This window comes from Neltuma alba, unplaced genomic scaffold (genome assembly GCF_004799145.2).
Source record: "Neltuma alba isolate B1F8T4 unplaced genomic scaffold, ASM479914v2 tig00012135_pilon, whole genome shotgun sequence".
Taxonomy (NCBI): Eukaryota; Viridiplantae; Streptophyta; class Magnoliopsida; order Fabales; family Fabaceae; genus Neltuma; species Neltuma alba.
In genome coordinates this window covers 269,220-293,878 of record NW_021636686.1, presented here as the reverse complement: position 1 = coordinate 293,878, position 24,659 = coordinate 269,220, and the positions used below count along the sequence as shown (strand labels likewise).

The window sequence follows — 24,659 nt, the reverse complement described above, 5'->3', positions numbered from 1 at the left end:
CTGAATTCTTATTATAAATTGCCAAACCTGAGTCGGTCATTCACACATAAAATTTTTAAAGATTTACAACTCGATTTCGACTATTTACAATAAGAATTTGGAGATTTGGGCGATTTGCAAATTAATTAAAGTGATGGTATATTTGTCTTCTCACTCAAGGATCGTGGTGAAACTTCAGAATTTAGAATTTTTTTAGGGGCTACTGCTACTGAAGGGTTTATTAAAATTCTCCAGATTCCCTTCTCATAAAGTGAGAGTGAGCATCATCCACTTGGCTGTCCTATGGTTGAATGAAACCATGGTTTGGAGAATAGTTTCTAGGAGTGTTTGGATGAAACCAAACCATGGTTTGGAGAATAGCTTCTGGAGAATAGATTCTGGAAAAAATAGATTTTGTGAAGAAGTGATTCTAATGAATGAGAGTGTTTGGATAGTTGTTATCAGAAGAACTTTTTATATGTACAAATTTTACCTAAAAAAGCATAAGTTAATATGATAATTACATAAAAGATAGATTTTATAATATATTTTAATTTGAAAAAATAAAATTGTTAATAATATATTTTTTTACCAACATAATTAATAATATATAAAATAATATAATTAATATGTATATATATTTATAAAATATAAGATTAAATATGTTTATAAAAAAATAATTGAGGAATGTTAAAATCATATTATCGTTGAGATCTGCTCTACAGGCATAATCATACTCTCCCATTTGAGCCAGAAGCAAAATGGATTCACTTCTTCTGAAACCATGGTTTTGAGCTCAAACCATGGTTTTGATCCAAAACCATGGTTTCTGTTTTTTTCTGGGTGTTTGGCAAGTTAGGACCCAAACCATGGTTTTTATGTTATCCAAATAGGCCTTGATATTATATATTTTGTTGACGAAGAAACCTGAAAATTTTGATTGATGAATATTAATCGTTGAGGACCAAAATTATAATTAACCCAATGTGAGGGATCATAAGTTTTATTGCCTTTTCTTTTATGATAATATATAGGACAATACTTATATCAAATTATATATCTATGTTAAATTTTTCCATCATCGTTTTAAAATATTATCATTTAATCATTAATCTAATTAAAATAGTAAGACATATAGTCATATGTAATTAAAAAATTTGATATAATAAATATAAAGAATTTGACGTGGTATTAAAAAAACGAAAGAAAATACGCATAATGATAAAAGACTTGCCGTAGAAAAAAACGCTCCACGAGGAAAAAGCAAATTAGAGGGGATGTACATTTTAAAGATCATCTACAACATTTTGCCCCTTTTTTCTGTTTTTTTTTTTTTCAATTTCAATTCTCTTTTTTTCTTGTCGTTTTGTGCCCCATTTTCCTTTGAGGAAAATTGGTGAAAAATCTTCATTTCACAAATTAATTGGGAAATAAGACCTGTAATAAATATGAAGATGTGTATTTCTCAAATGTGAGTGTGATAGGGAAAAAAAAAACCATATTATCGTAATAGATACTAAGTGCATATAATGAATCCTCACTTGTACATAACATCTTCTCACTTGTATATGACAAATGTTCATTTATGTATGACTTGTTGCATTTGATAGATACCTACTTGCAGATAAGTTTATTGTGTAACATGAATGCTAATTGTATATAATGGATACTCACTTAGATATAATGGATGTTTACTTGCACATGAGGGATCCCTAGTTGTTTATAAGTTTATTATGTAATAAGGATGCTCACTTGCATATAATTTATTGTGTAATACGAATACTCACTTGCATGGACAGATATTCATTTGCACATAATAGATCTCTACTTGCATATGGATATTTATTGCACGTTATTGCTTAATAGCGATGTTAATTACATATGATGGATGTTTACTTGTATATGAGAGATGCTTACTTGCATATGGGTCTTATGTTATTGCGTAATATTGATGTTACTGATACTAATTACATATGCAATTGAATATTCGTTACATGCAAATGATATACAATTACCATTCAATTTTTAGCCAATTTTTCCTTTTCCTTTTCCTCCAACACGAAATGTTGAAATAAATGATAGAGAGGCGAAAGCCCAGAGCCAGATGTATTGCTTTCTTTCTTTTTTTGGTTCTTTTTTTGTTCTTATAATCCCACAGAGCTTCTCAGAGCATCCACCAAATCAATTCCAAAAGTCTGCTGATGAATTCCTTCTTTTGGCAAAATCCAGTATAAAAAAAAAAAAAAAAAAACAGAACGTATTCACGTTAATTAATTGGCCCGAAGCCTAATAGTAGTTATCAAAAATATGTTTCAAATTACAGCAGCCATCAATCTTAGCTTGGGGACAAAAGACAGAGTCATCTGCAAATGAATAGTGAGTTAAACCTGGGCATCTTCCCGCTAGTTTAATTCCCCTGATGTCATCATCCTCTCTTTTGTGTCCATCATAGGAAAGCATATAGCTAAATATAAGGAATAAGTACGGAGAAAATGGATTACTTGTCATAAACCCCTTTTTGGATTAACACAATACTCTGTTACCAGATAGCATTATACTGATGTTCACAGAATTTAAGTACCAAACAAGTCCATCTGCCCACTTCTCATCAAATCGGATTTTAAGCAGAATATGGTACAAGAAATCCCATTCACAGTCTACAATATAATAGGCTTTCTTCATGTCTAAGATCAAAAGCCAATTCTAGAAGACCACTCTTATTGCACAAATAATGGAAAGTTTCATGCACACCAATAATATTATCTTGATTATAACCACTGATTAGACCTATTCGTCATAACTTTTGAAATGATTTTATGAGAGAAATTGTGCAAGCTTATGTATCAAAACTCATTAACCCTGACGGGATTTTTCACTTTTGGGATCAGCATCATATCAATATCATTAATTGAATTCACGTTAAAACCATCTGAAAAGAAACTGAGTTCCTCCCCGTTCATGAACATCAGCTTTGATCCACACCTTCCAAAACTTCTGAAAAATCTCTGCTACTTGATGAGTTGAAGAGTCTTCCATTAAAATTCCTCAAAAGCCTTTGCAAAACCCTTCTGTCTCCAACCAGTTATCATCATCAGCCTTCAACTTCACAAACTTATTTTGACATCTCCTCTGTAGTGTAGTCATATGAAGGGGAAAAAAAATTGGTAATTTCAGCCCAATAAAGTGCTTCCTGCTGCCAAAGCTTATTGCATCGTGCCCGCATAACATTGCACGATCAGAGAACAAAGAGAAAAATTTACTAGGAGACTTATATGATGGGTAGTGAGGCATTTACTTCAAATTTTTAATTTACATTGCTGAAGGATATTAAGATACACTTTGATTAATGTAAATAATGTCATACCGTGATCCGGCTGTCAGCTGTTTCACAGTTTAGCATAAGAAATTACATTTGCATTATTAATTGAACCGTGCTTGTCATCCTGAAGATGATAAGTTTTTTCAAAATGATAAGTGCTTTTCAAACTAATTTGGAATTTGTGGTCCAAGGTCAAGGTTTCTTATTCTACTGTGCTTTTCTGGAAAACCTGTTTTGAAGATGATAAGCGTTGTTCAAAACACGTTTCTCGAAATTGACTCTGTTATGGCCCCAAAAAACAAAAAAAGGAAATTGAAAAATCTGGACTTCCAACATTCACACTGTATTAAGAGAGTTGATCTGTCAGAGGGAAAAAAACACAGTTGATCTTGAGATCACATTGTCGAAAAGGAAAGCCTTTAACATTCAAATGATATTTAAAAACAATAACAATGTTTTGAAAGTCCAATTCACCCGTCTAAGACTCTTCAGATACAGACATCAAACACAGTTCACACACTGTCCAGCATATCGTGATAGATTTTAAAAGGGAAAATGACAGCTAGGGTCAATTTTAGTAAGATATATAATAACAACTAATGACCCTAAACCTTGAAAATGCCTATTAAAGAGCAAGGTCATTCATTGATTTGGAAAATTCTATGGACCAAAATGCTCCAGCTGACTTGTAATAATCTAGAATTGAAACGGCTGGGGATTGGCAGACTTAAATTTTGGGGCCCTTTGCTATCATTATCTTGCTTAAAAAGAGGTTTTAGTTGTCATTTTCCCTTTCTAAAAATTGCAGCGCATATCAGAAGTACCGGGGCTATATGGCAAGCCCAAATCAGTTTTTGCGATAATGATGATTTCAATAACCTGCGAGGCTTAGAACCATCATAAATCAGGTATGCTGCAATCATCTTCACAGGAAATTGAGGCCCAATACTTAAAACAAGCTCAACCCAATCACCAGGTTGAAAACTTGAAATGATACTGTGCCATTCTCCATCTTCATGGAAAGTTGCCGAGTCTCCCTTGAGCTGATTAACAGTAGCCTTCGTGTGATTGATGATCAGAACACTCATGAGAAGTTGAGGCATTGTGTTATCCATGCAAGAACAATACACAACATTGAGAAGTATTGCTTTCAAGCGGCAACCTATGACTTGAGGCACCTTCAAAATTACCGACCGTCCTTCACCCTTGAAGATGAACCAGTCGGGATACTGGTCACCAGGCAGTTGAGAATCATCCCACCCACCATACTTCCATCCCTATTTGCATCAACACAGGAATCAAATAATAATGAAGCCAAAAAAGGAAAGAAAGTGAGGATCAGAAACATTTAGTAGAGCCTTTTCATCCTTATATTAGCGCATGAAACACGCACTAGCTATAGTTGGTAATTTCACAAAGCTCATGGGGTTTATGACAAACCTCCATTTCATAATAGCATTTCATAGGTTATTGTGAAGTTTATGGTGCTTAATAAGACTTGGTTGCATCTGTTTTGGATTAATTTCACTTGAATTTGCTTGTATGAGTTCGGTGAATAAAATCGATAAAGAGGGATTATATTGTATTAGTTTAAAAACAAAAAAGAGACAAACCTGAGAAATTTCCTCTTTCAACACGTTTGCTTTGTCTAACACTCCAAGTTGAATTAAAAGAGATTTCAAGGAATCTGCTGGCCTTGCAATGTGAACTTGGTCATGGACCTCACATGACGGAGAAGCTTCCATATGTGAGATCTGGGGTATATCTCGAGTTGATTCAAATCCTACAAAATTTGTCTCATACAAGGCATCCAAAAGTCTTGCCATTCTTTCATTAAATCGAAACCTTGATCGACATTGCTCCCACATACCTCGGAGCTTCACAAGATCGCCCAGAAATGGAGATAGGCCACAAAAGCCACTATCCTGTCTAACTGAGATATCTATAGATGATATGCTTTGCACAAATTCTTCAATACGGGAGTGGGGAATATTGTCAGGTGACATCCAAGACCATATGAGAGAAGGAAATATATCTTGTGCTCTTCCTTCATGGCCAGGGAAAGAAACATATCCATGCTTAAGCCCTTCCAATCTTGCTAATGAAAAGGGTACTTTTATTATGCCAGTGTTATCTGCCATAAGAGTTGTCAAGGACTCCATCTGCTCAATATCTTCTTCTAGATGGTCAATCAAAAAACAGCCAGAAAGAATGAGAGTTTTTACAGATTTCAACTTGTAGATGCTTCTAGGAAGATCTTTGAGGCTCTTACAATCTTTTAGATTCACATGAAGAAGATTTTTAAGATCTCCAATGCTCTTGTGAATTAAAATCAAGCTCCGACAATCTTTCATCACAAGCCTTTCAAGGTTTGGTAGGTATGAAAAATCAGGAGTTTGTGTCAAGTAAGGAGAATGACTGAGATGGAGTGTCTTCAACATTGACAACTTCTACAAAAAATACAGGTTTCAAATGAAGAATTAGAAATTTCATACTAGAAAAATTATATTATCAATGATATCGATTGTAATGACAACAAATATAAATACCTGGGGCTTTATCCAAACTACTTTGAGGTTGCTATATCTGAAGTCAATAGCAACTAATTTTTTTTGGTAAAAGTTATCTGGAGTGTATTTTAGTGGAAATCCATGCCAACAAAGCCACCTGAGCTTTTTGGAAAGATGGTTGTAATCTCCTTTAAGATTTACATAATCTAGTTGGAGCAATCTAAGTTCTGTCATCTTCTTAAATGCCTCAGAATCAATGAGATGCTCTCTCCTGGTTTCTGATGCCTTTAGAGATATACCCTGAATAACTTCGGTTCCCTATAAATATGTAGGGGGGAAAATGTTATAAGCAAGGAAAACATTTGATAAATTTTGAGAGAAAGCCAATTAACAAATAAGACGTCTATAACTTTATATCTTGCTTCTCATGTACAAGATTTCTATAACAAAGGCTATGAATTATATAATGCAGCAATGAAAAAGGAAAATCATAATTATATTTTAGAAAAGAATATATAATGCATATTCCCTGATGTCAAAACTTGGAAATTAAAAGAAAATAGTATATCAAGAAAATTCTTACTATATGTTGTGTTAACACTTCAAGTACATCTTCATCAAACCACAATCTACTACGTTTCTTAGGATCTCTAGGTGAGCTTTCACGGACAATTTCTTTCCCCATCTCTTGCAATAAATCATGCATTTCAAGCTTATTATTCCTCCCAACTTTTACAAGGCTTCGCTCTATGAGGATTTGTAGTCCATCTTTTGCATGAAGCTTACAATCATCTAAAATCTGTGTAACATAGTTCCTGTCCTTTTTGATAAAGAAGCAACATATGTCAAGAAAAATATCCCTCTGTGTGTCATCATCCAATCCATCATAGCTTATTTTTAACTTTTTTTGTAAATCTTTATGAGGAATGCTATGTAGTTTGGACAATGCATTATTCCATTGTTCAATTGTTCTTCCACGTAGACAAGAACCAAGGATTTCAAGAGCCAGTGGAAGTCCATCACAATAATCAACTACCTCTTTAGATAATTCCACGAAGCTTTCAGAAGGATTTGCTTGCTTAAAAGCGTGCCAACTGAAAAGCATCAGAGGCTCCATTCCATTCATTTCTCTCATTGGATACTTATGGTCAGCATTTATGGCATCAAGTAAACGGAGATCTCTAGTTGTTATGAATATCACACTCCCAGGACAAAACCATTCAAGACTCCCACATGATGCTTTTAGTTGATCCACACTATCCACATCATCCAATACAACAAATGCTTTTATTTTGGGAAATCTTTTTTGAATTATTTTTTTCCCTCTATTAATGTCAGGTATGTTGAAAACTTCATTTTTAATGATATCATAAATGAGTTGCTTTTGCAAATTAATTTGGCCATTAGTATGTTCTGATTTTTCTCTTATATTTTCAAGAAAACTTCTTGCTCTAAACTTACGGCCAATTGTATTGTAAATGGCTCTGGCAATAGTTGTTTTGCCCACACCTCCCATCCCCCAGAGGCCTACGATAAGATGTTTTTCGGATCTCTTTTGTGACCATTCAATTGTCAATTCATGAACTCGTGACTCTATTCCCACCGGATGCTCAGCGACAACCAATTGTCCAGTGTCTACTCTTTTTGAAACATTCTCAACAATAGCCTGAATCATCTCACTATCCGACCTGTGAATATTAAATATCAATGAAACAATATAATTAGCCACATAGATACCGTGATATCATTATCATAAACAAAAACAGCAAGACTTATTTTTTAAAAAGAAGAATTTTAGTGGACCATTAAAAATAAGAGATGGACCAATTTAGCTACTAATATTTATATGCATCAGAGGAAAATTTTCAAGTAGTGGATGAATGAGTGGCCATTAATTGCTGGAACGGAATAGGAGAAGGCTTCAAAAGAAGGCCAATGGCACATGCAGGTTGTTGTAGCTGTGTTAACATTGCTCAGTTTTTTGTCACGCCCAACCACACAACAACGTTATCGGCACGAGTTATAGAGTGATCTCACTTCATAAGTTTAGTTGATTAGATATTTTCTGCATACAACCGGTAAGATCTACTTCATTAATATAATATCAGTTGGCATTATAATATACTCATTCATCAACCTTTATATTAAGATATAGCATAGATCTCTTTAACTAAACGCTGGACTTCGGTAGCATATATATTTACAACAATCAATCGACCAATTCTTTTTTCACATAATGAGACCCTTTCTCTTTATTTATACATAAATATACAAATAAGAAAGTGGACCACATGTTCATAAATTTTGTGGAGCAAATTTTATATATAACAAAAGAATAAATCAAAGTTATCTTAAAATCAACTTTGCCATAACCACCGATACAGTTATATATAACCACTGCTACAATTATCCAACAAGTAGGTGATCCACTCTAAAATAAAGATGAAGGAGTAGGTTCATTTATATTACCTGAATCACAATTAACTAGGCAAGCAAATGTAGTCTAATATGTACAATTTATTACTAAAAGCATGTATGTAGATAAATATTGAATCAGAATTAATTTCTCACGATGAGAGAGCCATACTTTGATGATTAAAATCTATTAAACACTAGAAATAAATATGTGAATGCAAGTTTGTTGATATAAATTTCAAAATATGAAAGAGATAAATTTTATCGTTGTTTTGTGTATGAAACTTGTTTTCAAAATGTTTATAATTGCTTGTATTAAACAAAATTGGGGGCCGAAGAAAATAATTATTAGTACACCTTAAATAATAAAAATATTAATAAGAGAATTTATTTTCAATAATACAAAGTAATGAGAAAATGTTTTCTTCTAAACACTTGTTTCATGATAGGAACAGAGAGAAAACCTAAAACAAACACATCAGAAGCCACCAATGACAAGCCACCAGAGAGAAAATGTTTTCTTCTAAACACTTGTTTCTAGTAAAGACATGTTATTTTCAAATAAATTATGGTCATTTTTAATTAACGTACATGCTATTTCTTGTTATGTATAAGAAAAAGTTGCCTTGTTAGTATCAAGTTTAGACTTGTCATTTTTCAGTAAAGACGTGTCGTTTTTAAATCAATTATGGTCATTTTTAGTTAATGTATATGCTGCTACCTGTTATGTATAAGAAAAAGTTGTTTTGTTAATATCAAATTTAAACTTGTTATTTCTCAATTAAGACTTGTCATCCTCAGATAAATTATTGTCACGCGCTGGAGTCACAGTAAAAGAGTTAACTTATATTTTTGTTTGCATTATAAGATTAAGAAATCTTTGATGGCCCAATGGCCATCTTCCCTTTTGTTGGCCCAAGTGACCAAGGGGTTGTGGGATCAAATCCCACCCTGTCACTTTGAACCATATTATCCCATTCAAAAAAAAAATGCTGTTACAAAAATCCTTCACCAGCAGCCACCACACTAGTGGCCGGTGCCGGTGGCCAGAGGCGGTCGGCGGCCGCTAGAGGCCAATCGCCGACGGTGGCTACCGATCGCCATCCACCGGTGAGGGGCTGGGATTTAAAAAAAAATAGACAAAGGGCATTTTTGTCATTTTACTGAATTTCAAAATTCCAATTTGGGAAGGACTTCCCTATCTGTAATTACATTTCCTTAGCTTTCCAAATTGGCATTTCACATTTTCAAACTTCTTTATCTGTCATTTTCCCTAAAAAATTTGACTAATTTTTTTAATATTCACAAATTAATTAACGAAGGTAACATTTCCAATCCTGCATAATAACTACTACCAGTAAAATCAATAATAAAATCAGCTTTAAGATGCTTTAACAAACAAGATGAATCAATTCAATCACATAAAAATCAGTTTTGTATCGCATAGCTTCAATCCAACAACATCCAGAGACACCCTGTTATGTTCTATTACTTTCTGAAACCAAATAATAATAATAATAATAATAATAATAATAATAATAATAATAATAATATCTTAATGACAAAATATTAAGAGAAAACTAGCTAGAAAGACCCAAAGAGAATAATATTTATTGGAGAGGTTTATAAGATTGTAATTATTTAGAAATTAAAACAAAATAGCAAAAATATAAATTTTAAAACATTAAAAAAATAAAACTAAAATTGCCCATATTTTGAAATTTTATTTTTCACCAAGATCCTTATTCATAGGATCAGCATATCACGTATTAATTTTTTTTGCTCAATGAATATTATCAAAACTGATATCAATTAAACTCTTTGTCAAGACAAAAAATAAAACTGGTTTCATATCTTATAAGATCTTGTTGGATAAGCTCAAATGAAATATATATATATATATATATTATGTAAACATTGTGTTAAAAATTGAAACATCCTAATATATTAATAAAAAAATTGATATGATCTCATCATCAATTTATAATTTATAGCATGTCAAATTATGAACAAATTAATATTAATATTTGAGAATATGAAAAATGAGTCATATTATTTATAATTTATATTTTATAAATAGATAGCATGATTTGTTAGGGTTTTATATTATGTCTTTATTATATATTCATGAAATCTTGTGCATGCACTGCTGGTAAAATAAAAAAAATTGAGCATGCACAGAATTCTTTTTTTTTTTTTTGGCCCAAATGAGAGTTGGTTTAATTAGAATGTTACCGATATGCTGAAGAACTAAAGCCGGAAATGTTGGCAGCTGCCGTGAGTGCCTCCCTCCACCGCATCACCCCATCACCCTCGCTTCCCAATCTTTCTTCGTGTTGTTCAATTGCTTTACCATATCTGTCTCGTTGATGACGAACATCAGACGGATGGTAAAAAAAAAATTGTGCGTGCACAGAATTCTTTTTTTTTTTTTGGCCCAAATGAGAGTTGGTTTAATTAGAATGTTACCGATATGCTGAAGAACTAAAGCCGGAAATGTTGGCAGCTGCCGTGAGTGCCTCCCTCCACCGCATCACCCCATCACCCTTGCTTCCCAATCTTTCTTCGTGTTGTTCAATTGCTTTACCATATCTGTCTCGTTGATGACGAACATCAGACGGATCTACTTCATAGAAGATAGGGATAACCACCTGAGCCAGACCTTTTTTACACTCCATTATCTTCACCAGTTCATCCAGACACCACCGGGAAGAAGCATAGTCTGGAGAAAAAATTACCAAAGCAATTTGTGATCTTTCAATTGCTTGCACTAATGAGCTAGAGAGCTCTTCTCCCCTTTCGAGCCCTGAATCGTCCATGAAAGCGTGGATTCCTGACTGTCTTAGAGTGTTATAAAGGTAAGAAGTGAAACCGCGACGAGTGTCTTCGCCTCTAAAATTCAAGAACACATCGTAATTGAACCATTCATCAACTTTTAGTTCATTAACTTGTGACTCTATTCTCACTGGATGTTCACCGACAAACAATTCTTCAATGTCTAACATTCTTAAAACACTCTCAACAATTCTCTCAACCAGCTCACTTTCAGACCTGTCAATATTAAACATCCGTGAAACAATAATAAGAATAATTATTAGAAATAAACCTACAAACTTGTTTTAAAACATAAGAATTTTATTGGACCATTAAGAATAAGAGATGGACTATTTGCATATTAAATATGTATATTATTTTTTGACTAATTAAGGAGCAAGTATTGGCAGCATGATGTTACAAATGGTATCCAACTCGTGCATGAGTTACCACTTTCAAGAAATCATTTCATGCACTGAGCTACAAGAAGACACCCCTGATGGCGCCGATTTGAGCATGGACGCGAAGAAGGAAGCTCGCGCTTCTGATGGCAGGGGAAATGGGGAAAGATGAGACGATGACCTGGGCGTGGGGACGCCAATAAGACAACCGGATGGAATTGCATCATAGCAACTGATGAGATCTTATTAGATCAGATGTGCTGATTTTTTAGCTCACAAGGGGCATCATGCCTCAACTGAGATGGTGTTGATACTGATTGTGCCAAACGGTTTCTTAGGAATGTTCTTGGAAAACAAATTAAGGAATCTTCAATTACGCTAGCTAGGTGTTATTGTGTTTACTAGGAGTTAGTCCTAGTCTTTCTTTCTTCTCAAGCCAGGGCTGGCCTTGTAACTTGAAAAAAAAAAAAAGGCAGTTTAGTGATCTAAAAGGCAATTTTTCAAAAATACCCAAGCACAAGCATGAAGGACGAGGCTGAATTAGGATGAACCCAAAAAAAGACCATATCAAAGCAACGAGTAGCGTGTCCCAAGTAAACATGTCTCCAAAGAGTTACAGAAATGAAGAATTTATGCGAGCAAAAATGTCCAAATAGTTCCAGAAAGTATAGAATTATTTATGAAATAGAAAGCGGTTAATCCAATTAGTTTGTAATGAGCATTTGGGGAAGATTTCACTTGGCTAGTTCTTGAGACCGTATGGGAATGTTACCGATATGCTGAAGAACTAAAGCCGGTAATGCCGGAAGCTGCGGTGAGTGCCTCCCTCCACCGCATCACCCCATCACTCTCGCTTCCCAATCTTTTTTCGTGTTGCTCGATTGCTTCACCATATCTGCCTCGTTGACGACGAACTTCGGACCAATCTACGTAATAGAATATGGGGATAACTAACTGAGGTAGCCTTCTTTGACACTCCATTATCTTCACCAGCTCATCCAGACAATCTTGGGAAGAAGCATACGCAGGAGAGAAAATTACTAACACAATTTGTGATGCTTCAATTGCCCGCAAAAATGATTCACCAGAGATATCATCTCCCTTTTCAATATCTGTATCGTCCATGAAAGCATGGATTCCTTTCTGCTTCAGAGCGTTATAAAGATGAGAAGTAAAACCGCGACGAGTGTCTTCGCCGTTGAAACTCAAGTACACATGGTAAGTCCAGGAAGAATTAGACGAAGAAGAAGCAGCAGCCGCCGCCATGGCTTATTGACGGAATCAGACAGCAGCGCAATAAAACCCTTCAAGGGGTCACATTTTTCACAACATATAATAGATGCCAGCTACGAGAGAAAGCGACCTCATAATTAACCCAAATTTGGGGGATCAATAGTTTTATTATCTTTCTTTCTATTTATTGGAACAACGAAAGAAAAAATACATGATGATAAAAGACTGACCGTAGAAAAAGACGCTCCACGAGGAAAAAGCAAATTAGAGGTGATGGTAAATTGGTCATGATTGCCCTGGCAGAATGATTACACTGCTTAATTTAATTATCGTTAATTTTTTTTCTGTTTAGTGCATCATATCCAGAAATGTACTTTTTCAATATCATTTACAACTTTTTCTTTTGTCCCCCTTTTCCCTTCATTTTTTTTATTTAAATTCTCTTTTTTATTCATTTTCACACCAAAAAATGATAAAACAATTATTTAAAGCCATCTGCAGAACAGGGAAGAGAATATGACTATTGGCACTCTCATTATAATTACTAATAAATATTTTTTATTAATAAAGTAGTTTCTTTCGGTAATTGTTGACTTGACTTAGATCGACAGCTTCATGGAGAGTGAACTTTTTTTTTTTGGCCCCTTTTAAAAAACTATATTGAAGAATGTACTTTTCGAATTCGAACTCAAAAGAAATGTACATTTTCAATATCATCTATAACTTTTTCTTTTGCCCCTTTTTTCCCCTTATTTTTTAATTTCAACTCTCTTTTCTTTTTGTCGTTTGCTGCCCCTTATTCCTTGTCCTCTAACATGAAGATGTTGAAATAAATAAAAGAGGGGCAAGAATTCATAATGCTAGCCACTAACCAGCTCAGAGCCACATGCAATACTTACTTTTTTGCAAATAAAAAATAGGGCATCATTGAAACGGTAGAAAGTAGAAACACAAGTCCAACGCATAAAGCACTATCGAAAAAACAAGAGACAAAGAAAATACTAAATAAAACGGTACTAAGAAAACAATCATCCATTATCACAAACTCACGCTCAATTTGAAATTCTGAATCCAATAAAGTTTGCAAAGGGATCTATCTTAGATGAAGATTAGTAAAATCCATAGCCGAACATTCTTCCATCGACTTTGCAATTTTTAGCAGCTACAAATGAACAATTTCCATTAATTTTAACCCAACTTATAATCTCACGGAAACAAAAGATGCTCATAAGTTTCAGCGATGTTATTGCAAACTGAACATTACATCTTTGACATTACTTCCTCTTTTCTCGAGAAATTAGAATGTTGGGATTGCATTTGTAAGAATTCTCTGGAGGAAAAGCTCAATTTTCTGAGGCACCTTGAACTTTCATATTAGACTGCAGGGCTGTTGGAAAACTCCATTAAAAGGTCCAGGTCTGGGCACTTCAATAGAACTTACCAAATCTTTCGCTATTGCCTTCAATATTCTCACTCAAAGCTGATCAGTTCCTGCAAAATTCTCCAACCAATTTTAGCGACTAAAGCAATATTACAAAAAAAAAAATTGGCATTTTCAAGCCCAATAAAGTTCTTTTTCGGATTTACCGCTTCCCTTGCAGTTTTATTATTGCAAGGACCCCTGATTAAGTTCTGCAACTTCCTCGTCAATTTACCAATTAAAGCTGATGAATTGTCAAATTCCTTTCTACGACAATTAAATAGTGCCAGCATAACATTGCATGAGCAGAGACATTTGCATGAGCAGAGACATCACAGAACAAAGAAAAATTTTCTAGGATGATTATACGATGGGTAGTGAGGCATTTACTTCAAATTTTTAATTCATATTGCTGAAGGATATTAAGATACACTTTAGTTAATTTACGTAAACTCATACTTTAATTACGCCTGTGGTTGCCTTTGTGATCCATCAGAAACTAAAACAGAGAGCAAATCCTATACACATCTATCTTTCTGCTCCTTTTACGAATGGGCCATTCCTGCGTGTAATATTTGTTCCAAGAGTTATCATCTTTAGTCTTTGAAATTTGATATCTGTAATTTTGGTTAATAAAATTTAAAACCAATCATTTTGTTCCCTAAAATTTGACTTTATTTTGGTTTGTCTAGAGATTTTTGGTTCGGCATAAAGTTTCAAAAGCTAAAACCATATTTCAAATTTTAAGTACCAAAATAAAAAATTAAGTTAAATTTTAAGGACTGAAAATGGTATTAATAATTGTTCTAACATTATCTTTTTGAAGTTCTGGGTAAATGGTTCTGCAGAACAAAGAATGAAATAAAGTCAACCTATCGGAGCAGCAAAGCGAAACAAAAAGTTGTCAAGGAAGTTATTTGATACAGGAGTCATCTTGGGGGACCAAAATGGAATTTTAGTTATTGTTTAATTATAATCTTCAAATATAAATTCAGATGGGGAAATTGCAAATAAAGACCCTCCAATATATAAAATAGCTATCAGGGACCCTGAATTTGTAAAATAGCTTCAAAGGACCCGGTCCCAAATTGCAAATATGAAATGATAGTAGAATGTCCAAAATGCCCTCTGCTTTTCTCTCTTTCTTCCTCTCCAGATCATCTTCTTCCCGACCTTGCCTCCTCATTTTCCTCTCACTCTTCGTTCTCTCTTTCCTCTCCAAGTTTCCTTCCCTCTCCTCACTCTTTTCCCAAAGTATATGGAACTCCCAATGTCTTTCGGTGGTCCTCTCCTCATTGTCATCCCCGTCACTTTCTTCTTATCTTGCTTACCTGCTCTTTCGTCAACAATGAAGCCTCTTCCATCATTCTCTCTGTTGCTGTGGAAGGAGAGGAGAGTCGGGAGTTTGAGGGAGAGTGACAGTCATTTGTAATGCTTGTAATGTTTGCTTGCAATGTGTGCGGTGATTGCTTGGTGCTGAGACAACGCCCAATAAATCTGGATTTTTATTCTTCATTTCTATTTTGATTTTCAGCTTGTGTTCGTAATTGAAAATAACGAGTTTGATAAGTTGTTGAAAATAACAAGTTGACAAGTTCTGATACCCAGTTCATAACAAGTTCAGTAATGCGAATAACAAGTTTAGCAAGGCGAATAACAACTTCTGATAAGCAATTCATAGAAATTCGAGTTTCTCTGTTAAAATGACAGCATTTTCAGATTTCTTTAGCAGATGACAAGTTCTGATACACAATTCATGACAAGTTCAGTAAGGCGAATGACAAGTTTAGTAAGGCGAATGACAACTTCTGATAAGCAATTCATAGAAATTTGAGTTTCTGTGTTAAAATGACAGGTTCCCAGTAGGTTTTCATACTTTTTCCTGTTAAAATGACTGGATTTCCACATTGATTTATCAAATGACAGGTTTATAATAGAAAATAACAAGTTTTCATAAGATTTTTATGCTTTTTTTTTTGCTGGAATTACAATTTGCACATTTCTGACAGCAACAACTTCTGATAAACACGAAATGACAAGTTCATAATGGAAAATGACAAGTTAAGTATGGCAAGTGACAAATTCCCATAATGTTTTCATACATTTTCATACTTTTTCTGGTGGGATTACAATTTGCACATTGCTGATAGCAATCACTTTTGATAAACAATAAATGACAAGTCCACAATAGCGAATGACAAATTAAGTATGTAAAATGACAAGTTCCCATCACGTTTTCATACAAATGTAAATTTCTCTACTGAAATAACAATGTTCAGATTTCTTACAGCAGCCACTTCTGATTAACATCTTTCATCATCAACTTCACCTTTCATTTCCTCCTAATGTATAAAACTATAGCACCAGAACTCTCATAAGCCCCTCAAGAAGCATGCTCATATCAACACCAGTGGCAAATGCACTACGATGATCATATCCACTCACAAGTGCATCCTCAACCATGAAATCCCAAATATAAATTGCCATATCATATGAACAAGAAACCATCAAATTCTACATATAAAGCGAGAACTTTATTCGTTTAGCACTGTATTTAGGGCTCGTTTGTTCCTCACATGCCACACCTTGATCGATTTTTCCCACCGAAATACAATCATCATACTTGATTTTCACAATTTAGAGCTTGTTTGCAATTATCAGAAGTGGGTGCTGTCAGACATGTGCAAATTGTAATTTTAGCAGAAAAAGTATGAAAATGTATGAAAACATTATGGGAACTTGTCATTTGCTATACTTAACTTGTCATTTTTCATTCTGAACTTGTCATTTCGTATTTATCAGAAGTTGTTGCTGTCAGAAATGTGCAAATTGTAATTCCAGTAAAAAAAAAGCATAAAAATCTTATGAAAACTTGTTATTTTCTATTATAAACCTGTCATTTGATAAATCAATGTGGAAATCCAGTCATTTTAACAGGAAAAAGTATGAAAACCTACTGGGAACCTGTCATTTTAACACAGAAACTCAAATTTCTATGAATTGCTTATCAGAAGTTGTCATTCGCCTTACTAAACTTGTCATTCGCCTTACTGAACTTGTCATGAATTGTGTATCAGAACTTGTCATCTGCTAAAGAAATCTGAAAATGCTGTCATTTTAACAGAGAAACTCGAATTTCTATGAATTGCTTATCAGAAGTTGTTATTCGCCTTGCTAAACTTGTTATTCGCATTACTGAACTTGTCGTGAACTGGGTATCAGAACTTGTCAACTTGTTATTTTCAACAACTTATCAAACTCGTTATTTTCAATTACGAACACAAGCTGAAAATCAAAATAGAAATGAAGAATAAAAATCCAGATTTATTGGGCGTTGTCTCAGCACCAAGCAATCACCGCACACATTGCAAGCAAACATTACAAGCATTACAAATGACTGTCACTCTCCCTCAAACTCCCGACTCTCCTCTCCTTCCACAGCAACAGAGAGAATGATGGAAGAGGCTTCATTGTTGACGAAAGAGCAGGTAAGCAAGATAAGAAGAAAGTGACGGGGATGACAATGAGGAGAGGACCACCGAAAGACATTGGGAGTTCCATATACTTTGGGAAAAGAGTGAGGAGAGGGAAGGAAACTTGGAGAGGAAAGAGAGAACGAAGAGTGAGAGGAAAATGAGGAGGCAAGGTCGGGAAGAAGATGATCTGGAGAGGAAGAAAGAGAGAAAAGCAGAGGGCATTTTGGACATTCTACCATCATTTCATATTTGCAATTTGGGACCGGGTCCTTTGAAGCTATTTTACAAATTCAGGGTCCCTGATAGCTATTTTATATATTGGAGGGTCTTTATTTGCAATTTCCCCAATTCAGATTCCCCTTTATAACTAAATAAAGACGCCTGCATTATTCTTTTATCTTCCTGACAGGGCCCCGAAGATATGAAATCACCCCATTTCTTCATCCATCAAAGCTTCAACAGTGGTCTCGTTGAGTATCATATCTCAACTGGCACCTTTAGGCAGAAATGACTTTTGTAAGCAGAAATTCAATAGTAGAATTTCTTATCTCCGCATTTTTATTTTCTTTATATGCTTGCTCAATTTCAGAGATAGTGAAAGTGATTTTCTCAGTTATGATTCAGCTAGCAAATTATTTGTCAATTTTTCTGACAGCAATCAGAATTCCTTGTATCTTAATGGATGTTACTGCAAGAGATTCTGAATCCTCACACAGTACGTACAGATTACATAATCAATCGGCTCTTATTTGGTATTGTTATTCAAGGAAGCTGTTTCACAAATTAGTATAAAAAAATTACATTTGCATTTAAATTGAATTTTATTTGAAATTTGTGGGGCAAGGTCTATGGATTGTCCGATGAAGATTTAGCAAGCTGACTGATTATTTCCTTCTTAATCTCGGTTTTTATTTTCCATGTTTTTGGTGAGAAGAAAGACTTCAAATTGTTTTGTCTGTAAATTGAAAAATCTAGAATTCCAACAATCACACTGCATCAAGAGACTTGATGTTCAGATAACAGTTGGAATGGAAAGTTTCTATCAGTCAAAAGACATCATAATGACAACAATAATTTTTTGAAAGTCCAATTCACTCATCTAAGAGTCTTCAGACACAAACACTCAAAACACACTACATCATCCAACATATCACAACAGATTTTAGCAAGATAATACCAGTTAATGACCCTAAAACTTGAAAGTGCCAATTGATGAACAAGGTCATTTGCTGATTAGGGAAATTCCATGAACCAATTGGCATTTTCAAATTTGGACTCTTGAAGTATCATTATCTTATTTAAAAAGCTGCGTAATCGCCATGTTCCCTGCATAGAAAGTTGCAGCTAGGACAGAAGTAGCGAGGCTATATTACAAACCAAAATCAGGCTGTGCAACAATTATTTCAATAACCTGCAACTCTTAGAACCTTCATAAATCAGGTATGCTGCAATCATCTTGACAGGAAATTGAGGCCCAATGCTTAAAACAAGCTCCACCAGATCACCAGGTTGAACACTTAGAATATGATACTCTGCCATTCTACATCTTCATGGAAAGTTGCCCAGTCTCCCTCACGATGTTCAACAGTAGCTTTCGTGTAGTTAATGATCAGAACATTCAGGAGAAATTGAGGCGTTGTGTTATCCATGCAAGAACAATACACAACATTGAGAAGCATCGCTTTCAAATGACAACCTATGACTTGAGGCACCTTAAAAATTACAGAGTGTCCTTTGCCCTTGTAAATGAGCCAGTCAGGATACTGATCACCAGGTAGGTAAGAATCATCCCCCCCACCATTATTCCATCCCTATGTATTGCATCAACACACAGGAATCAAAATCTTGTACATAAGTACTTATAACTACTACCTTTATTTTAGCATACTCATTAGACTTGTGGGAAGTAATAGGGCTCATGTCAGGTAATTACCGCCCTTTATTGAAACTACAGATTTTTCCATGCAAGCAAGAAATATTAATACGCGTTAGGAACCTCACAAAATTCATGTTTCCAAATATGATGGTCGTAGAAAAGAAAACAGAGACAAACCTGTAGTATTTTGTCTTTCAATATGTCTACTTTGCTGCTCTTTGCCATTTGAATTAAAAGGGAATTGGAGGAATCTGCTGGCGTTGCATTGTGAGCTCGATCATGACAGTCAGATGATACAGGAGCTTCCATGTATGAGAATTTTGATGTGCTTGGCGTGGATTCCAATTCCATAAAGTTTGTCCCATACAAGGCATCCAAACCTCTTTCCGTTTCTCTATTGAATCGAGACTGTGATCGGCATCCCTCCCACATACCTCGAAGCTTGGCAAAATCGCTTGGAAATGGAGATAGGCCATGAAAGCTACCATTCTGTACAACTGAGAAAAATGGAGATGATATGCTCAGCAAAAATGCTTCACTACTGGACTCGCGAATATCAGTGGGTGACATCCAAGACCATATGAGAGAAGGAAATATATCTTGTGCTCTTCCTTCAAGGCCAGGGAAACATACATATCCATGCTTAAGCACTTCCAATCTTGCTAATGACTTGGGTACTACTGTTATGGCAGTGTTATCTGCCTTTAGTATTGTCATGGATTCCATCTGCTCAAAATCTTCCTCTAAATGGTCAATCAATGAACAACCAGAAAGAATAAGAGTTTTTAATGATTTCAACTTGTAGACGCTTCTAGGAAGTTTTCTGAGGCACTTGCAATTTTTTAGGTTCACATGAAGAAGATTTTTTAGATCTCCAATGCTCTCATGAATTAAAATCAAGCTCGGACAATCTTTCATCACTAGCCTTTCAAGGCTTGGTAATTTTGTAAAATCAGGAGTTTGTCTCAACCAAGACGAACAACTAAGATTGAGTGTCTTCAGCATCTCCAGCAACTGCAAAATCATGCAGGTTTCAAATAAATAATTAGAAACTTCATAGTACGTAGAAGAATTATAATAATCATTGATGTTGATTGTCTTCGTAAAAAGTAACAACGAATATATATATACCTGGGGCTCTTTCCAAACTACTGAGGCTGCTATATTTGAGGTCAATAGCAACTAATTCTTTTTGGCAAAAGTTGCTTGGAATGTATTTCAATGGAAATCTGTGCCAACAGAGCCACCTTAGCTTTTTGGAAAGATGCTTATAATCTCCTTTAAGATTGACATCATCTAGTTGGAGCAATCTAAGTTTCTTCATCTCCTTAAATGCCACAGAATCAATGAGACACTCTCTATGACTTCCTTGAACCTTTAGAGATATACCCTCAATAGCTTCAGTTCCCTGTAAATTAGTGGGAGAAAAAAATGTTACGAGAAAGGGAAGCATTTGATATTTGTTGAGAGAAAGCCAATCAACACATGGCATGGATACATCTTAATCTTGCTTCTTATGTAAAAGATCGCTATAACAAAGGATGATGAAACTTGTATAATGGAGCCAAAAAAAAAAGGAAAGATCACAAACTTTTTTTAAGAAAAATACAAAGCATCCCTTGAAATCAAAATGTGCAAAAGAAAACAGCATATCAAGAAAATCCTTACCGTATGTGCTGCTAAGACATCAAGTACATCTTCATGAAACCATAATCTACTGCGTTTCTCAGGGTCATTGGGTGGGCTTCCACGGATGATTTCTTTTCCCATTTCTTGTAATAAATCATGCATTTCAAGCTTTTTATTCCTACCAACTTTTATGAGGCTTCGCTCTATGAGGATTTGTAGTCCATATTTTGCATGAAGTCCGCAGCCATCTAATATCTTTGTAACATAGTTCCTATTCTTATTGACAAAGAAGCAACATATATCGAGGAAAATATCCTTCTCCATATAATCGTTCAATCCATCATAACTTATTTTTAACTTTGCATGTATATCTTGGTTAGGAATTCTTCGTAGTTTGGACAATACAGCCTTCCACTCTTGAATTGTTCTGTCACGCAAACAACAACCAAGGATTTCAAGAGCAAGTGGAAGTCCCCCACAATAATCAACTACTTCCTTGGAAAGTTCAATCAAATCTTTTAATGGAGTTGCTTGGTCAAAAGCATGCCAACTTAAAAGCTCAAGAGACTCAATTTTATTCATTTCTCTCACTCTATACTTATAGCCAGCTTTAATAAAATGAAGCAAGCGCAGATCTCTAGTTGTTATGATTATTACACTCCCTGGACAAAACCATTTGTGACTCCCACACAATCCTTTTAGTTGATTGATGCGATCCACATCATCCAACACAAGAAATGCTTTTATGTTGGGAAATCTTTCCTGGATTATTTTTTTCCCTCTATCAATATTAGGTATCTTGAAAACTTGTGTTTTGGTGATATCACAAATGAGTTGCTTTTGCAAATTAACTAGGTCACTAGCATGCTTTGAATTCTCTCTTATATTTGCAAGGAAACTTCTTGCACCAAACTGACGACTAATTTTATTGTAAATGGCTTTGGCAATAGTGGTTTTGCCAACGCCTCCCATCCCAAAGAGACCTATGGTAAGAGGTTTTGGTGATCTCTCTTTTAACCATTCCATTGTCAGTTCATGAACTCGTGACTCCACTCCCACTGGATGGTCAGCAATAAACAATTGTCCAGAGTCTAATTTTTCTGAAACAGCCCCAACAATATCCTCAATCAGACCAAGTTGATTCCTGTCAGTAATATTAAATATCCGTGAAACAATAATCAGCCGCATATATAATATCGCTATTAGAAATAAACCAAAAAGATTATTTTTAAATAGAATAATTTTAATGAACCATTAAGAATGAAGAGATGGACTAATTTAGTCAACATTAATCTATTTTAACTCTACATATATTTTTTATTGGACGGACATATTCGGCACACACAATCATGGAATCACAAGATACTACAGCGTCACGTTGATAATTCTAATTATATGAAAATGACAATAATAATTTTTAAAAAATGACAATTACTGGCTTAATATTCTGTTTTTAGGATTTTAAGTTTCAGTGTGTCAATAATTAGTTCACTTTTAGTTCTATGTAGTGACACAAATAACTTAAATTGTGATGACTACTCACTTAAATTTTAGCTTTTAGAATTTCAAGTACTGGTGGATCAAGAACTACTTCATTCTGAGAAATAACAATTTTAGTTATACGAAATGATAATGACAACTCAAGTAATGACAACTGCTCTCTTAAAACTTCAATTTCTGGACTTTAAGTGTTGTGGATCCAAGTAGGGAAAAAAATTATTGGTGGATCAATGATTACTTCACTGCTAAAGTTTTTGTTTTCAAATTCAACATTGACCAACCCTTACCGAAGAAATTCCCCTGCAATCAGTGTTGAAGCTCTGGTTTTTGGCACGCCGGAGGAGGCCGCCAGCGACCAGCGATAGGGAGGGTTTTTTTTTTTTTAATGAGGACAATTAGGTCATTTCACAAAAAAACTTAATCTTAGAAAAGTCTATAACTTTATAGGAATTAAGCCATTTTGAAGGAGCATTTTGGGATTCTCTAATTCTGATGGTCCTTAATATATGTCTTTCTCCTTATCGATTGTCCCTCGTTATCTCTATTTAATATGTATTATACATTATATCAATAAAGTCAACACAATATTAAATGAAAAGTAAAATTGTACATGCATATAAAAATTTGTCTTGGTGCCCTATGAATAGGACAAAAAAAATGTGTTTTTCTCTTTACTCACAAGAAGAGTATATATGAAAGCATTTTGAGTGTGAGCAATCATCATCATTTCCTTTTTTTTTTTTTTTTTGGTCCTAATGAGGGCTGGTTTCGAATGTTACCGATTTGGCGAGGAAATAAAGCCGGAAATGTTGGCAGCTTGGGTAAGTGCCTGCCTCCACTGCATCACCCGATCACTGCCCCTTCCCAACCTTTGCTCGTGTCGTTCCATTGCTTCGCCGTATCTGCCTCTCTGATTACGAACATCTGACGGCTCCACGTCATGGAATATTGGCATGACCACTTGAGCTTGAGTTCTTTGACACTCCATCATTTTCACCAGTTCATCCAGGCAATAATGGGAAGAAGCATAAGCCGGAGTGAAAATTGGTAACGCAATTCCTGATCTTTCAATTGCTTGCAATATCGAGCCAGAGATCCTCTCTCCCCTCTCAATCCCTGAATCATCCATGAAAGAATGGATTCCTGAGTGTCTCAGAGCCTCAGTAAGATGAGAAGTGAAACCGTAACGGGTGTCTTCGCCTCTGAAACTCAAGAACACATCGTAAGTCCAGGGAGAACCGGAAGAAGAAGAAGAAGCCATCGCCGCTTATGGACGGAATCAGGCAGCAGGGGCAATAACACGCTTACATGGATCGCAATTTACAAGATATAGAGTATCGATTCGATGGTATCTACGAGAAAGTGGCTTTATAATTAATTCATTCTTTAGCCACCCAAGTTTGACTGTTTTAGTACAAAAAGCCTGACTTCAGGAAGCAAACCAATCTCATCTTTTTTGGGGGCCGGAAGTCAGTCAATTATAATATAGCGCCTCGTCTTTTAATTAATTTCTACTGTATCACTTTCTCTTTTCCTTGAAAATCCTTTCTCCTCTGCCATCCTCCCTCCATCTTCCTCTCATAAAAAACAATTATTATCCCCATCTTACCTCTCTTTATAAGGAAAAATTACAAAATATCTCAAATTTTATTGGTTAGTTTTCTATTTTTCTTCCCATTAATTACTTCTTTTAATACTCACTATATTTATTATCTCATTTCTGAAATCATCATTCTTTTATGTCTTTATCATCTCTCTTACACACTCCTCCCGGCAATAAGATTATTTTTGAGAAAAAATTTTACAGTTTTTTATATGTTTATTATATTTAACCAATTTTAACTAATTTTTTTCTTAAAAAAATGGAAGGAGTGCTTATCTACTCTCCTTGTTCATGTACTCTCTTTCGCTCAAAATATGAGTCTTTCTTAAATTTACGTGTACCGATAAAAATAATTAAATAAAACATTAAATTTATACGTCATGAAATTCAAGAGGTTTCAAACATTACATTACTAAAGATACTAAATTTGTAACCCCAATGCTAGGAGTATTTATGAAACGGGACGTCCAGTCTTTTTTTCTTT

General features: G+C 34.7%; 2 protein-coding genes across 3 annotated transcripts; both read right to left on the bottom strand.

Annotated features, from left to right (window-relative positions):
* Positions 1-3,505: 3,505 nt before the first annotated feature.
* On the bottom strand, positions 3,506-12,704 carry LOC114723340 (TMV resistance protein N-like). Its single transcript, XM_028909536.1, has 9 exons — positions 12,211-12,704; positions 10,693-11,274; positions 10,459-10,581; positions 6,419-7,496; positions 5,966-6,126; positions 5,848-5,884; positions 4,912-5,748; positions 4,178-4,575; positions 3,506-3,578 (listed from the first exon to the last, which is right to left on the bottom strand). Exons 1-9 carry the CDS (start codon positions 12,702-12,704, stop codon positions 3,506-3,508), a joined length of 3,783 nt encoding a protein of 1,260 aa, XP_028765369.1.
* Positions 12,705-18,828: 6,124 nt separating this feature from the next.
* Positions 18,829-23,869, bottom strand: LOC114723387 (TMV resistance protein N-like). Of its 2 annotated transcripts, none has more exons than XM_028909583.1 (5): positions 23,352-23,869; positions 21,112-22,216; positions 20,575-20,851; positions 19,621-20,457; positions 18,829-19,378 (listed from the first exon to the last, which is right to left on the bottom strand). In XM_028909583.1, the coding sequence occupies exons 1-4, from the start codon at positions 23,831-23,833 to the stop codon at positions 20,426-20,428; spliced, it is 1,896 nt and encodes a 631-aa protein (XP_028765416.1). In that variant the 5' UTR covers positions 23,834-23,869; the 3' UTR covers positions 18,829-19,378; positions 19,621-20,425. The 2 variants fall into 2 exon arrangements, with proteins under 2 accessions (XP_028765416.1, XP_028765417.1); XM_028909584.1 differs by lacking the exon at positions 18,829-19,378 and adding an exon at positions 19,467-19,515.
* Positions 23,870-24,659: the final 790 nt, after the last annotated feature.